This window comes from Cygnus atratus, chromosome 6, assembly GCF_013377495.2.
Source record: "Cygnus atratus isolate AKBS03 ecotype Queensland, Australia chromosome 6, CAtr_DNAZoo_HiC_assembly, whole genome shotgun sequence".
Lineage (NCBI taxonomy): Eukaryota > Metazoa > Chordata > Aves > Anseriformes > Anatidae > Cygnus > Cygnus atratus.
The window spans coordinates 1,827,670-1,842,909 of NC_066367.1; the positions used below are offsets into that span (position 1 = coordinate 1,827,670).

At 37.2% G+C, this 15,240-nt stretch overlaps 1 protein-coding gene across 15 annotated transcripts in view; it reads left to right on the plus strand.

Moving 5' to 3' along the window:
- Nucleotides 1-15,240, plus strand: part of HECW2 (HECT, C2 and WW domain containing E3 ubiquitin protein ligase 2) — a 181,584-nt gene that overhangs the window by 134,968 nt on the left and 31,376 nt on the right. For all 15 annotated transcript variants that reach the window (XM_050711418.1, XM_035536957.2, XM_035536958.2 and 12 more), the window contains 6 exons: nt 2,594-2,744; nt 3,136-3,239; nt 4,660-4,784; nt 6,269-6,454; nt 11,456-11,590; nt 14,154-14,256. In XM_050711418.1, coding sequence (XP_050567375.1) covers nt 2,594-2,744; nt 3,136-3,239; nt 4,660-4,784; nt 6,269-6,454; nt 11,456-11,590; nt 14,154-14,256 — 804 coding nt within the window. The remainder of the gene's footprint in view (nt 1-2,593; nt 2,745-3,135; nt 3,240-4,659; nt 4,785-6,268; nt 6,455-11,455; nt 11,591-14,153; nt 14,257-15,240) is intronic.

The following is a 15,240-nucleotide window of genomic DNA, read 5'->3' on the forward strand; positions in this document are numbered from 1 at the left end:
TGTGTAATTGGATAGGGTGGCTGTAAAGAGCCTGACAGCAGAACATGGATAGAATCACGTATCGGAATGCCAGATGATGAGAAGATTTTGCTCCCCGAGGATTCTGTTATAAGCAATGCATATAACAAATTAGTCCTCTGCACAGATCCCAAAGTTAATTAACTGCCACCTCAATAACCCAGAATTATTTTTCACAAAATTATGCCTGGGAGATGTATAGTTCATTTGCATTTTTATCACTTTTCATGCTGAAGAAGACAGAGAACGTTATGGAAGATCAGGTGTAATAACTTAGAAATGCATAGATACAGCTTTTGTAGCACCATGGTTTGTACATAGATTGCTTTCTGTGTTTCAGAAGCAAACGATACAATAACTACTTGGAAAAAACTATTAGAATGTTCATGGAAAAGGCTTGGCTGTGTGGAATTCTAAGATCTCTGACATTTGCTGGGATTTTACATAGTTGTACATGCACCAATCCTTTAAAATCAAGGCCCAATGCCAAGTTTATGTTAATCATTTGTCTGCTAATATGAATGAAATCCTAAATACTAATTGTTGCCTAGATTCATTTTCTTCACCAAAGCTCTGCCCAGAACAGGTCTCTAGAACAGAATATGCCTAGTATGTCTGCCTAGAACATGTAACATTTAAAACTCCTACATTCCTGGGGAAAAATCAACAAATACCAGCTTGAAGGCTCACCCTTGATCAATTAAAATTTCACAATTTAGCAAGCTAAGTCCTTTGTAACACGTTTGACCAACAACAGTTTGACTAAAGGAAGATTTTTTTGTCCATCACAGCACTGATAGAAGTCCTTTACTTTAGAACACATTGCACAAGCATTCAGACTTGCTTATTTAAAGACGAACGCAGGCAAAGCTGCTCTTTCTGTCTCAAGAACACATTACAGAAATGGTGACTGTGTTGGAATTAGACATCACTACAAGAAAAATCTCAGCTGTTATACAGCATTTAAGGGTTTGAAATCTATGTGGAATGGTGAAACGTGTATTTTTATTTCATCAGAAAGATACTGCTTATTAATTTGAACTTTTCACAGAATCATCTCTTCCAATCTTTTTTTTTGTCTCTGGGGGGAGAAACTTTTTCAGAGAATGCTGAAATGTTTCAGTTTGCTTTTTTGAGATAGAAATTAAATTATTTTTTCTTTTTGTGGAGTAACTTTGAAATGCATTATATTTTGTATAGCAAGTACATTGATGAATCCATAACCTTTGCATCGTTGCAATTTTGTTTATTTTGAACTTTTAATTTGCAATATAGTACAAAATTCTGGATTTTGCTTATGGATTTGGAGAAAGATGACATCAACATACTTATTTTCTCCTGGAATTGTAATTTGTTTGTTAAACAGTTCTCTTTATTCTTACACTATGGTGTTTCTTTTTCTTTTCTTACTCCAAGTTTACTTTCCTACATAGCTCTTGTTTACAGTAATAATACTCTAATCACTAATAGGTTGTTCTGATTATGAACCATAAAGATAGAAGAACAATTTGCATTGCGGCCAGCTAAAATACACAGCAGTCTTGCAGAGATGATACATTCAGTTTATCTCAGAACTTTTTTTTTAACCTCTTTGTGAGTCAACTCACCCTACAGTGTAGTGCAGCGAGCTGCTTAGCTGCCTTCAGTTGTTGACAGAAGTCATAATACACATGCAGTAACAAAGCCTGAGGTTTTAAGGCTGTCAGTACTAAACAGTTTACAGTAGAATTTAGTTTTCCTTCTCTGCTGTCAGGATTTTTCTATACCCTGTTTCCTCGTCGAGCAGCGGTCATTTAGAATTGGTTGCCTGCCAGTGCTTTTTTGAATGTTACTGCAGGGACTGATGTTTCCACCTCGACTTGAAATATAGAAAGTCTCTCCTAAAAACCTTTTGAGCTGTTAAAGATTGTTTTTCAGCTGGTGACATGTTAAATGATTTGCACATTTTATGCAAAATCACATGTATAATATGGACAGAGAAGAAATACTATATTCAGGTGATCTCATGCTGCTATCTTCTTTCTTTCAACCTGACTGTATGCTAGGTACTATTAATAAATGCAATGGTTCCTATTTTTTAATAGTTAGGGATGTCATATTCTGGTCTTTTGTAACACTGGTTGCGGAGATCAAACAGACCGTAATGGTTAGGGCTAGACTTCTAATGTTTTCCATAGTTTCTGTAGCAAAACCAAAACTGGGACAGCATTATAGTTATTGCTTGCACAAGAGGTTGACAGTATTACTGTTGCTATCAGCTGGGGAAAAACAGTGACAGGTTTGCAAGGTTTTTGATATTTAGGCATTGGCTTACTGAAGTAGTTTTCATCTCATCTTTAAGTACTTTTAGTTACATATGGATTCCATAGAACCTAAACTACTACAGGGAGTTTGACTTATGCGATACAGTCAGGGAAAAGCCTCTTAGCCTTTCAGTGAGAAAGTTCTGTGCTGAAGTCATCCTGTAATAGAGAAATGGAAACTTGGAACATTAGATTCAGTTACAAAGAGCTAAAATAAATACAGAAATAAAACCAAACACCTCCATAGTTAACAGTATTTTATTGCTACTTAGACTGGGAAGCTCGAATTGACAGCCATGGACGAATTTTTTATGTGGACCATGTGAACAGGACAACAACGTGGCAGCGACCCACAGCCCCCCCAGCCCCACAGATTCTCCAGCGGTCAAATTCCATACAGCAAATGGAACAGCTGAATCGCCGGTAAGAATTACCATTGTTGCTTGTGAATTGTGTGCTTACAAAACTGCATTCACTGTGATAAGACTGAACAATGAATACTGGGTCCCAGTTGCTATTGCAGCTGGCCATATGTATTTATTTTTATGTGACTGTTCCTTTTATGTTGCACGTGGGCTTCTAAGGCTTTCATATCCCACCTGTGTTCAACAGCTATGTGGATAAAAAAAAATACCTGATAATGGTTTTCAGAAATTCAAAAGGCTCCTAATGCTGAAATTAGAGAGATTAGTGTATGTTAACCTACAAGGCAGAAAAGAAGGGCAAGCCCGACTTCATTATTAGAGTCCCTCGGAACTGGAGATGGATCACAGTTACCATATACTATATATAAAGTATAGTTTTCTAACTGTAGGTACCAGAGCATCCGCAGAACAATGACTAATGACAGGCCTGAAGAGCATACAAATGCAGTGGATGGAGCTGGAGAGGAAACTGACTTTCACCATTCTAATGCAGGTAAAAAAAAAAAAAAAAAAAAAAATTATTTCTTGCTAAATGGAGCATTCATCCTGTAGATGATTTATTTAGTGACATAAGGCAGAACATACTTTCTGCCCCTGAAAATCTGGGTTGCCATTTGTTTTCATTGTTGTCTACTTTTGAAGATTATGGCTCACCCTGTTTGATGTGCTGAAGAGATGAATGTGAGATTTAGAGCCTTTTTCTGTCAGTGCCTGACTGGGTAAAAATATAGGCAAGACATTTGCAGAGAAAGTATAAAATGGTATGGTCTGGGTTACAAATATTTTTTTATAGGCTGGTACATTTTGAAATGGGAGAATATAGGACTAGAAAGGACTTTGAGCAGTCACCTATTTCATTTCCTTGGTGAAGGTAGATAGGATGAGCTACACCTAACCCATCCTTGCCAAATTCCAACTAACGTGTCCTTACTGTATGCAATCAGTGGATGTTCTGTAACATTGTGAAACAGACTATTCCTATTCTTGTTAGATCTCTTATTTTGTTGGTCCACTCAGGACTGTCTTCAGTTAGTCTGCAGCTCCTTAGGGATATTTCAGAAAACTAAATGTGTCTGTGACTGTTGTACTGAAAAGACTGGAAACTTCCCATGTCTTACAGACAAAACTTCTTACACATAATTATTCCTTTTTTTTTCCTGAATGATAGTAACCACCAATGTTCAGTCTTTGATCTGCAAAAATCACACCTGGACCTTTGTGTGCAGATCTTCAGCACAGAAGACTGATTATTCATCCTGTGTTTGTGCAGTTGATTATCCATACCTGCACATAGATCTTTTCATTTTTCTAATGTGTCACTGTGGTTTTTGAATCTTTTCCATCCCGCTGTCCAGCTATTGCAGCATCTCCTAGTGGGAGTAAGTTCTGTCCTCCCTATTGAGTCATTAATAGAAGTAATGAATGGGACCAGACCCATACAGATCTCAATGGAACCTCGTTTGGTGTACCTTTTTTTTTTTTTTTTTTTTTTTTTTTTTACTTAAATGGTAACTATTCTTCAGTACATTGTTGAAACTGCTGTATACCCCTCATGTTTCTCTCCCAACATGATTCTGAGAGTATCAAGTAAATAGTGTTAAAGGCCTTTTAACATTCATAGGTTTGCCATGGGGACCTTGTTACAATTTATATATATGGACATGCTTGGGAACACAAATGATTGGAATTTATTTATTTATTTTAAATGATTGTAAACTCAAGTTCTGATATTTTCAAGATCATCAGTGCTATATTAAAAACATTTCAGGAGCAATTATAACATGTAATAAGTCTGAAATAATTGTATACACAGTGCTTTTCTTTCTTGTGTGAATCCATTTAATGTAGTTGTTTGCAGTAGTGTTTTGGTAATGATTATTAGTGGACGTCTTTGTCATTCACTTTGCTTTTAGATTTTCGAAGAGAGAATGTGCTGCCTCACTCTACCTCCAGATCCAGACTTACTTTATTGCTCCAGTCTCCCCCTGTGAAATTTCTTATCAGCCCAGAGTTCTTTACAGTGCTGCATTCTAACCCTGTGAGTATAGTTTGTACAGGTAAAAAAACTTACATAAATACGCGTTTATATATATGGATGTCTTGCATGCCAAGAGACTACTCAGTGTTTGACACTAAGGTACTGATAGTACCTAGGGAGGCAGGATAAATTCAAATGCTCATATCATTCCTTGCAAATGGTGAGCTATCAGAGATAGCTATAGTTGGTATTAGACCTACTACAATTTTTATTTTTGACTCAACTCTTCATCCTTTTTTAGGATACCAAGCTCACTTGTTTATTTGAAACAATAGCTTTCTTACTGTGCTCTGCAGAGGGTGACAGACAATTCTCAGAATGAAAAGTGCAGCTTCTGTTTTAAGGTCCTTTTGCTGCTCATGGGATTGTGTATACTCCCCAGATTGCCTGGTTTATATCAAAATGTATTAGAGATCACACTAAACAAAATGACGTCTTAATATATGTTTTCTATTTTCGCTGTACTTCAGTGATTCTTCCTATATAGTTGTTTCAGTATTTTTTTTCCTTTGCATAATGGGGTGTATAGTATAAACGGAAGCAATGGGATGAATAATTTATTGTCTGCAAGCACACTTGTTAGTAATCCAGTGTTGTTTTTTTTAATTACTGGTTGGTGTTAATTTAATTTTGACATGTATGTATGCCTGAATGTGGCTGAATAATTCTGCTTGGTCTGCACTGCTTTACCTTCAATATTTGAAATAGGGCAGAAGTGAATAAGACATTTGACCAGGGAGTAGAGGTAGGAGAGCAGAGTGATTTAGGCAACAGCACAGTGCAATTGGAGGGCCTATGTTTTATCTTCTGTCTATTGCTAATCCTGAGACAAAGACTTGATTTCTGGTTGTCTGGGATCTTGTTTTGGAGGAAAGGGTATTAACTGTTTATTTTCCCTTTTATTTAAAGTTTTATTTGTTCCTTAGTGCTCTCATTTTACTCTTCTATTTTAATTTTATTAGATACATTACACATGGGCATGCAATTAATGGGTTCTTCCCCCCATTTTTTTATATTTTTAAAATGTGTAGGTGGAAACAATATTTATATAGAGTTGTGAAAATTTCTACAAGGATATATGTGTCTATCTTGCAGAAAATCTTACCAGCTTTATGACAGTGTTCTGTGGCTGCATTTGACTCTTACTCCAGAAATCAGAGAATATCTTTGAAATCTCTACTTTTTAGCAATTAAGATTCTTCACAGTTCCAGGGACAAGACTGTGGTAGAAGGAGTCCGAAATAGAGTATTTCACACTTTGCTGAAATCAGTCAATAACAGAAGTTCATATATATTAAGTAAAAAAAGAAATATTGAACACTTATTCCAAAACCGCAGAAAGAGGACCATTTTTTTATTGGTGTGGCTTAGTTGGAAATTATTTTTAAGGGTTAAGATCATTTATTTATGGTGGAAATGTCTTTTTGTAGTAAAAAGAAATTTTGTCTTTCAAAATTACGTACTTTTGTTAATGTGTTTTTCAGAGTGCCTACCGCATGTTTACAAATAACACGTGTTTGAAGCACATGATCACCAAAGTCCGGCGGGACACCCACCATTTTGAGCGCTACCAGCATAATCGTGATTTGGTTGGCTTCCTAAACATGTTTGCTAACAAACAGCTGGAGCTGCCAAGAGGTTGGGAAATGAAACACGACCATCAGGGCAAGGTAATTGTAATGTATATGTAGCTCTGCTGAATGTTTGATTTTTGGAGGTTGCAGTGTTAAAACTTACTTGGTTGCTCTTAACAAGAGCATAAATACACATAATTCTCCAAATGTAAAAGGTGCGCATCCTTTTTTTCTTCTTTTGTCAAAAGTAGATTGTAACTTCTTATCTCTGCTGACAAAACATTATATGAAAGAAGGAGACTGGTAAGTGTGTATTAACTGCTACAAGGAAAAATGGTAGAAAATGGTATAGTATTTTTACTGTGAAATAAATTGGATATTAAAAGTTTCTTTTGAAAAGAATTATCTAGTGTGCAGCTCAGTGAACTTTGAAAAAAACAGTGAGTTTTGCCTGTGTACTCAGAAGAAAATTTAAATGTAAGGTTACTTAATTTTTATCAATTTTTAATTTTTTGATTTTGATTTAGTTATTGTTGAGGTATTTATATGAGCTTTTTTCTCTAACTGTCATCTTCAGCATCTCAAGTGGAATTTATTAGCATGCATTATTTGGTCTTATTTTCTTTAATAGTTAACAATTTTCTTTGGTGAATCCTCCATCCAAATACTAAGTAGCTCCAGTGTTCATCAGCTTCTGAGATATCAATGTACTCTCAAAAGCCCTCGGGATGCTCATTCTGTTGGCTGTGTTAACTGGGTAGAAACTGTGTTTAATGAGTTCCATTAAGTAACAGGGATCTTGAATGGTTGCAAATTCTACTGCTTTTCAAAACAGATGTTGCTTTTGAAGTTCTAACAAAATATTTTAAAATCAAAGAAAAACAGACAAATTTTTACAGTAGTAATGTAATTTTAATGTAAATTTAAAATAGTGCATCCTTGCTATCTAGAATATGATTTCCTTTGCAGAAGATAGTAAGGTTAAAAATAGACTGATTAGCATGTGAGAAAGTGATAAGGCTTAGCAGTTTGTATGAGATGTCCTAATTAGGACTACAGGCACACTAAGCTTATCAGTTTATATGTTTGTCAGTCTTTGTAGGCTTAGCTGTGACTGTCCATATAAATAGTAGTCTTGATGCTTGAAAAGATTGCAGACAGCTTCTAAACTGAAGGCTAGAAAAAGTGCTTGAGGGTTGTTTTCTTCCTGGATTTACTGACTTGAGAAAATACTGTGTTTTCCCATTAGCAACACTGATAGGGATGTGCAATTATATTAACCTTCTCATTTGCACCTCTCTCTCTCTCTCTCTCTTCTGTTCTACGTCATCCTTTTCTGTTCAGTCCTTCAGAGGCCAGTTTTCTCCTGAAGAATACGGCCATTTCAATTTACTTCAATAGGTGTTCCATAGAGAGAATTAGACCTCTGGGTTTCTGGTGTGGTGTTTGGTAACAGTAATACTATGACAAACATTAATCAACAAGAGGAAGCACTGAATAAATCCCCACTGGGATTTCTTCACTTTGAATTATGCTCAGTATTGTTCATTTTCATTATGTTGAATTATCTTTGTCACAAGCAGCACTTGTGGCCGGTAAGAAAGCTTATTCAGCAGTTGAGAGAGATGATGGCCAGTATATGGAGACCAATACTTTATGAAACCAAACCGAAACTCAATCTACTTTTATTAAAGCATAAGCTAAAGAGAAGCAAGTAGAAATTAGCCATGCCACAATATATAATTACGTCTCTTTTCCCTGCCTATTCTTTCTTGCTGAGATGAGGTTTTCCTTTATTTTTCCAAGTATATTGTAGTAAGAGGCTTGGTGCTCTTGCTCACAAGGCACAGTGATTTTTCTGACCCTAATACAGCAGTTTATACTCCCTGATGTCACTGCAGTTCTGGTGGCTTGTCCTCTTTGCAGGCTCTCATTCATACTCAGACAGGGACCTCCTACCTCTGAACTCCCTTCAAAGCAGCACAGCTAAGCCCAATTGCCCACTCTTCTTTGACTCCTCTGCATATCCCCTTCAGAGGATAAAACCTGTTTGGCATACAGTTCTCCCGAAAAGGTCTGCTATATCTCAGATAGAGTATCTGATCAGCATTATGGATCAGTCATCAGTCACTGAACACAGGGAGGCAGAGGGCTGCTGGGGAAGGCAGCAACAGGAAGCATCATCTAGGCCAGAGAAGACCCTGGGCAGAACCCAGTCTGAGCAACTATTCTGAAATTGTGTGCTGCCACGTACATGTATACATATGTGTACTTACCAATAAGCACCCAATAAGCATTTGTGCAATATGTGTAGGCACATGACAATATTTTAAAGACACTTGTAAATGTGTGTGCTTTTTAAATAGATCTCCATAAGATATTCAAATAAATAGTAAGTTTATAGTAGGGTTGTTTTTTTCTTTCTTTCTATGGTCAAATTGTAATTGGTTATTAATGTCCTGAATAAGAAGAAAAGTTTTTTTTAGCATGCGTAATAGACTTTAACTGGAAAGACAACTTAGGCATCTATTCACATTTAATGGATTAAATGCAGTTTTGGCACACCAATCTTATGTCGTTCTCTTCAAGCTTTGTAGACTTATGAATTATAGCTAACAGGAGATATGAAAGGGATTTTTGTAAAAGAGACTGTGAGATGCACTGTATTTTGAGCTGTGTGCCAATGTCCAGATTAGCCTAAAGGTTTGAAGCTCCAATTATTTTCTTCACTGAAGCTTTAAAGTAGTAATTTATGCTTTATTTGAAACTATGCTGCTACTAGCTGGCCTGCAAGCATTCATATTTAATAAGACACGATTGTTTTAAACTTAATGTTTAAGGTTAGTTGTTTATTTAAATGTAATGCTAAAGAGCACTACGTACAGCATTAGACTGCTGCATTGAATCAAAGAACTGTGTAGTGCATCTGTAGGTAGTACTTTTTCCAGTGTTGAACTGGTACTTTTTTGTTTTTCCTATGTGATTTTACAGTATAATGTTGATTTAATGAAACCGACCTTTGGTTTGATGAAAGTGCTTCACAGCTTATAAATATGCATAGGCCAGACTAGATAAAGTAGTAGATATTAGTGTTTCAAAACAAACAAAGTAACTGTTAGTAAATGAAGTAGACCTATCAATCAGGAGCAAAAAATTCAAAAAGCTTAGATACGTTGCAGCAGTCCCTTTTGGTCATTTCCCAGGCCCCAAACTGAAATTTTAGAAATGCTTTCACAGTGCTTTCCCACTGCTTTTACGTTCTCCAGTAGGTAAACTTGTGCTGCAGCTGACGTCATCGTTTGTCAAGGTGAACAAGTCCTGCATCAGGCTCAAACACTGCAATTAAAATTGCAATTGTTTGATAACACTGTGTAGTTTGTGAACCGTGGAGCATTGTTTCACTTAAATATCTGTAACTATTTCAGTTGATGAGAACAGCTTCTTAAAGCTTCTTCCTTAGTTTGGAGCTTCTAAACTTCTTCCTTCGATTAGTGTTCAGGTGATGTGATTCACTGCTTGTACACACAGGTCACAGGTTCAGGCGTTGCTGTTAAAGCTGTAGGAGGCTTGCTGCCCTCTTCTGGAGTGTTTCTGAGGTTTTGCAGGTTTGGTGTCCCTCCTGCCTCCCTCACAGCCAGGTGTCAGCCTCAGTTAGCAGCTCCATATAATTCCCCTTCCTTGGGAACTGGAAATAATGACATTTTCTCTAACCACTATCCGTAACAATATTTAGTTGCCATATAGCATGGCACACTGGTTTGTCTACCTACTTTCATAGCAGTCAGAAGAATTCCATTTTCTCTGTTTGTCTATACCAAGCAGCCTGAAATAATGATTTCATGTATGCTCTAGGCTGCTGAAAGATCCAGTTCTGCTCTCTTCTCGTCCCTGGTGTGCTGACTGAGGTTAGAGGAAGAAGCAGGGAAACAGACAAAGGAGAGTAATTTTAGCCTGGACCAGTTCCCCAGCTGGGTTCACTGCTTGGCCACACAAACACTTGTGCCAGCGCAAGTCAGGAGGGGTGCACAAGGGATGAAACAAGTGGTCAGGGTAGGGGAAGATGGGAATGTTTATTTTGCTGACACTGCAGGACCAAATTGTTTATGAAACTGTGGTCAAAGTACCTCACTGGTATCACAAATAGAAATGGTTCCAGCAGTCCCTAACCACCTCTCTGCTGGTCCAGACTCTTCAGTTCCTCAAACCAGATGTCAATTTCCTGTTACTCTCCTACTCAAAACCTGGATTTTTTGTTTTATTTTTTTGCCATTTCCACATGTTTCCAGCATTGTGACCAAAAAAACCTAGTGTGTGTTGAAATAGGACTGCTGGTTTCCAAGTGCAACACTAGCTCTGGAAAAAGTTTAAATCTCAGGGCTTAGAAACTCTTTTTTGGTTCAAATTGGAATGAAGTGCAGGAGGTTTTCATTTTCCAGGATATGTGCTCCTGTGACCTTGCTTTCGGCAAATGGCTGACCAGTCAGTATGAGGTCGTTCTCACCAGTTACCTTGTTTGAATGTTTTTGTTGCCACCTTTTTGTCCCTGACTGATGTTTTTTTAGGTTAACAAACATTGCAACCGGAGGATGGCAAAAATGCCTTTTGACCTGTAATCATGGTGCATCATAAGATGCAATCATACACTTAACAAATACACACCCAATTGTATTCATAATTATATGGTAAATAGATCACAAAGGGGAATAGTTTTGCCACTTAATGACATCTTTTTAGATGTTTATAAGGAAATGAAAGAGAAAAAACACACAAGGATGACTTTTATTAAACATTTGAGTCTCTTCTTAACGATCATAATAAAATTTCTGATGCTTGTCAGCTGAAGATTTCAAAGGGCTTTATAGACATGAGTGAAGTAAGGTATTAAAGAATTCATCCCTCCAGTGAGTTGAAAAACTGTTATGCTTCATCTGCTGAAGGGAATCTTTTTCGTGAGCCACAGCAACATGAAAAAGATTTTCCAAAGCTTAACATCAGAGCCTGAATACACATTAACCTTAGACATTTAACTCTTTGGTGGTTGGGTAGTCTTTCATCACAGAGTTGACTATACATTCATTTTTCTTTTCCTTTGTTTAGGCTTTCTTCGTTGACCACAATTCCCGCACGACCACATTCATTGACCCTCGGCTTCCCTTGCAGAGCAGCAGGCCCACTAGTGCTTTAGTCCATCGGCAGCACTTAACCAGGCAACGCAGCCACAGTGCTGGTGAAGTAAGTTTGATTTGTCCCTTCTTGTCAGGAGCCATCAAGTGTTTAGGGTCATTCACATTACATTCACTCTTTCACATCATTACATTCACAACTCCATTCTGTTGCGAGGAGCATGATTGTTCTGTAACTGGATGGTACTCAGCTATAAACATTTATTATTTTATTTGCCAACCAGAAACCTCATTGTTCCTTTGGAAATACATAAATATATGGCTTAAGGAAAAAAAAATCAGGCATGAGTTTTACATTTAATTCTCAGTAACCCCATTTAACAACAGGAGAGCATCTGATTACAGATTACCAGTATCGATATCCTGTCTTTTATGGTCAATACTTAATTGCTGTCTAGCTTGGTGTCTGCCAGCTTTGTTGTAACAGCTCTGCAAATAAGAGAAAAAAGAGAAAGTGCACGTGTATGTACATCCAGATGTGCAACTATCTGAATAAGTGTAAAAAATCATCTTACCACATGGGTTTGTCAGACTGTTATATGTACTTATGTATGTATTTTATCTCTGCTTTCTAAACAGAAATACATGGAAAAGACTATTTTGTTGCTGTGTCACTGTGGACCATTTTCACCAGCAGTCCCCATATTGTTGTAAATTCTTTTCACTTGTGAACAAATGTGTATTTACAATGACTCAAACTTCAGTCGTAGTTGTTATTTAACGTCCGTACTGTTTGCTTTGAGGCAGTCTATCCCCTGACACAAAGAGGAATACGCATTAGAATAGCTAGTGAGATGCTCTGATTTATCCTATTTTTAGCTCGGTGTTGTGGCACATGAAGTTCTGCCAGATAGCTGCTTCAGAGCAGGCATGAATCTTCTCTGCCACTTCTCTAACAGAGCTTCCGCTGAGCTGCAGTGAGTGTTTTACCATTGGTTGCAAGTCTTGTCATATCCTGTATGAATATGGTTTAGTTGCAAGTGATACTTTCCAGAGCCTCCCTTCCTCCTCGCCACCCACCCACCCCCTTCCCAGGTTTTTTTACATATTTTACAAATGGTTTTAAATAGCATTTTCTGTCAATGTGGTTGTGTTTCATAGGCACTCATGTCTTGCAGCAAGCAAGAGAGCTGGAAGTGTCTTCCTATAGTTGTTTAGGTCTTCCACAGGGTAAAACAAGTATTTGTTTGATTTATAAGAGAGCAGATTTTTTTTTCTTGACTTTACCAAATATACACACTTGCACTTCAGAGTGCAGAAGCTCTGCACTCAAAGAGATAAATGTCAGCTGTGCTGCTTGAAGTTGTCAATACTGCAACATAAGTGTAAGTTTACCCTGCAGAAAGTCATCACATTATATTGCATATACAGTGTTGATTTCCTGCATGAATTTCCTATTCCATCAAGATACACGAAATTCCTAAATCCTAGTTTCTGCATGGCATTTTAGAAATATTTATTTGATATGGTTACAGTTGTAGTTTTATTTTGAATATAGGTATAGTTCCAGATAGAAATCTGAAACAGAGCAATTCAATACAGTATTCCCATTCTGGGACTGATGATGTTATGATGTTCATTTATATGCATATGTTTGAATCAGAAAACCAGTTTTTCTTCTGCCCTTATGACTTAAGGATTGCATATTTGTAGCTATTTTTAACCCATTGATCAAGGCACTGTATGTTATTGCAGAAAGATGAATACTTAATGAAAAAAATTCTCAAAATACTTTATTGGCCTTGTCACAAACTTTGATGTTTTGAAGCCATTGACCCAGTTTTTATAGGGAGATGCTCTAAAGCAAACAATAACTAGTGTAAGGAATGCCTTTTCAGCTAAAGCTGAACTGCAGCATGAAGCTGGAGCTAATAATAATGTTATTCCTTTTCCAGCACAGTGCCTACAGGAATTATTTTTTTTTTCTTCTGAAAGAGTATTATCAGAGTGCACAGAGATCTTGGAAGATGTTTCAGTACTTCCGCTGCTTTGTGATGACAGAGACTGGATTTAACAAAACCATTATAATTACTTGATCTTTTGCAGTTGGATTTTTTGGAGTTCTTTGGAGTGTGGAAGTGTAGTTCACATGGTAATAATTATATATAGGCCGAGGGACTGAGAATTAAACATAAAGGGCCAAGAGGATGAAAAAGTGGTTGAACAAAATGCCTTATATAGATAAAATAGAAAATACACCGTAGGAATAACGGAAGCCTCAGCATACAGAAAATTGTGGAAGTTGCTTTGACATCACAGATGCTACCAGGAACAATTTTACGTTGTGGTTCTACCAAAAAAAAAAAAAAAAGTTCGTATGCAATGTTTCACTTCCAGAAGGAGAACACAAAAAATTCAGAACAGTTCTCCTGAATGATTGTAAGAAGCATATTTTTACCAGTTTGGGACTCATTTGCCTTGCTGAATGTGAACTCACTTCTTTGTCCTGCTGTTTCAGCCACAAAATTCTTTCCAGTTTAAGTTTAGGGAAGTTCCCCTCATGCACAGAGGTAATAGAGGTTATGGTGCTAATGAAAGAGCTGAATTTGATCTTTAATGTGGATAAAGATGTACATAAACTGCACTGATTGTGCTTACTTGTACATTTTCAGGTTGGCGAGGACTCCCGTCATTCAGGACCACCAGTTCTACCAAGACCATCCAGCACATTTAATACAGTCAGCAGAGCTCAGTACCAGGATGTGGTTCCAGTGGGTACGTCAGCATATGGCCTCTTTTCAGAGAAATACTCCGTGACTGAATGTGTCATGTCCGTCTGCACTGAAGTTTTTTTCATTTGGTTGGGGTGGGTAGAAGTTATCATTTGTTATGACTTCTTACGACCAATCATTCAGTTGCAACCTACAGGAATCGTACTGGAAAGTGTCTACAAAGAATTGAACAACTGATGCAAAAATTCTACCTGTGCTGAGCTTCCTAATCCCCCTACTCAAAGTGGTGTCAGGGAGCTGAAGACAGTGAGTTAAGTTGGGTTCTAATTTGACACCACGTATTTCCAAGTGATTTTATAGAACTTCTGGGCATCTATTTTGGCAGGAGTCCAGAAAGAGTTAATCAGCTTGGAATTAGTCATTAGCTTAACTTCTGTTCTCAGTTACATACACACAAAATTACTGATTTCTGTGCCACCAAGAACAGAATTTAGCTTCCTGACTCTAACAGCTGTCACATTGTGCTGAATCAAGATAAATTAATCCGATTGACTATAACTGGATTTTTGTAATGTAGTATGTTTACTTGAAAATCTCTGCTAATTTAAATCCTTCCCCTTGCCATGGACATGGTGTGCATTCAATGTAGGCTCAGATATTAGTGAGGATTTGAATGTGGATGTTTCCAATGGTTGTTTAATGTTTGAGAATGGATTGGACACCAACGTTGAGTGAGTCCTGGCATCTCTTTAGAACAACGAATACATAGATAAGAAAAGACATTGAGGAAAAAAAGAAAAAAAGTAGGTACTCATTTCATTACATTTCAATAGTTTTTCTCTAAGTCTGCCTCTAGCATTTATCAGCTCATCTTGGAAGGTTGAATGACTACAGCCTACTTCCTTATACGTGCTGTCTGTTGGCACTTGAGAAACATGGCCAAATATGTCTTGGCTGTAAGTCAACTCTGGAAATGCTTATACCATCAGAAGTATGTTTAGCTTTAGATAATGTTTGTTAAGTGCTG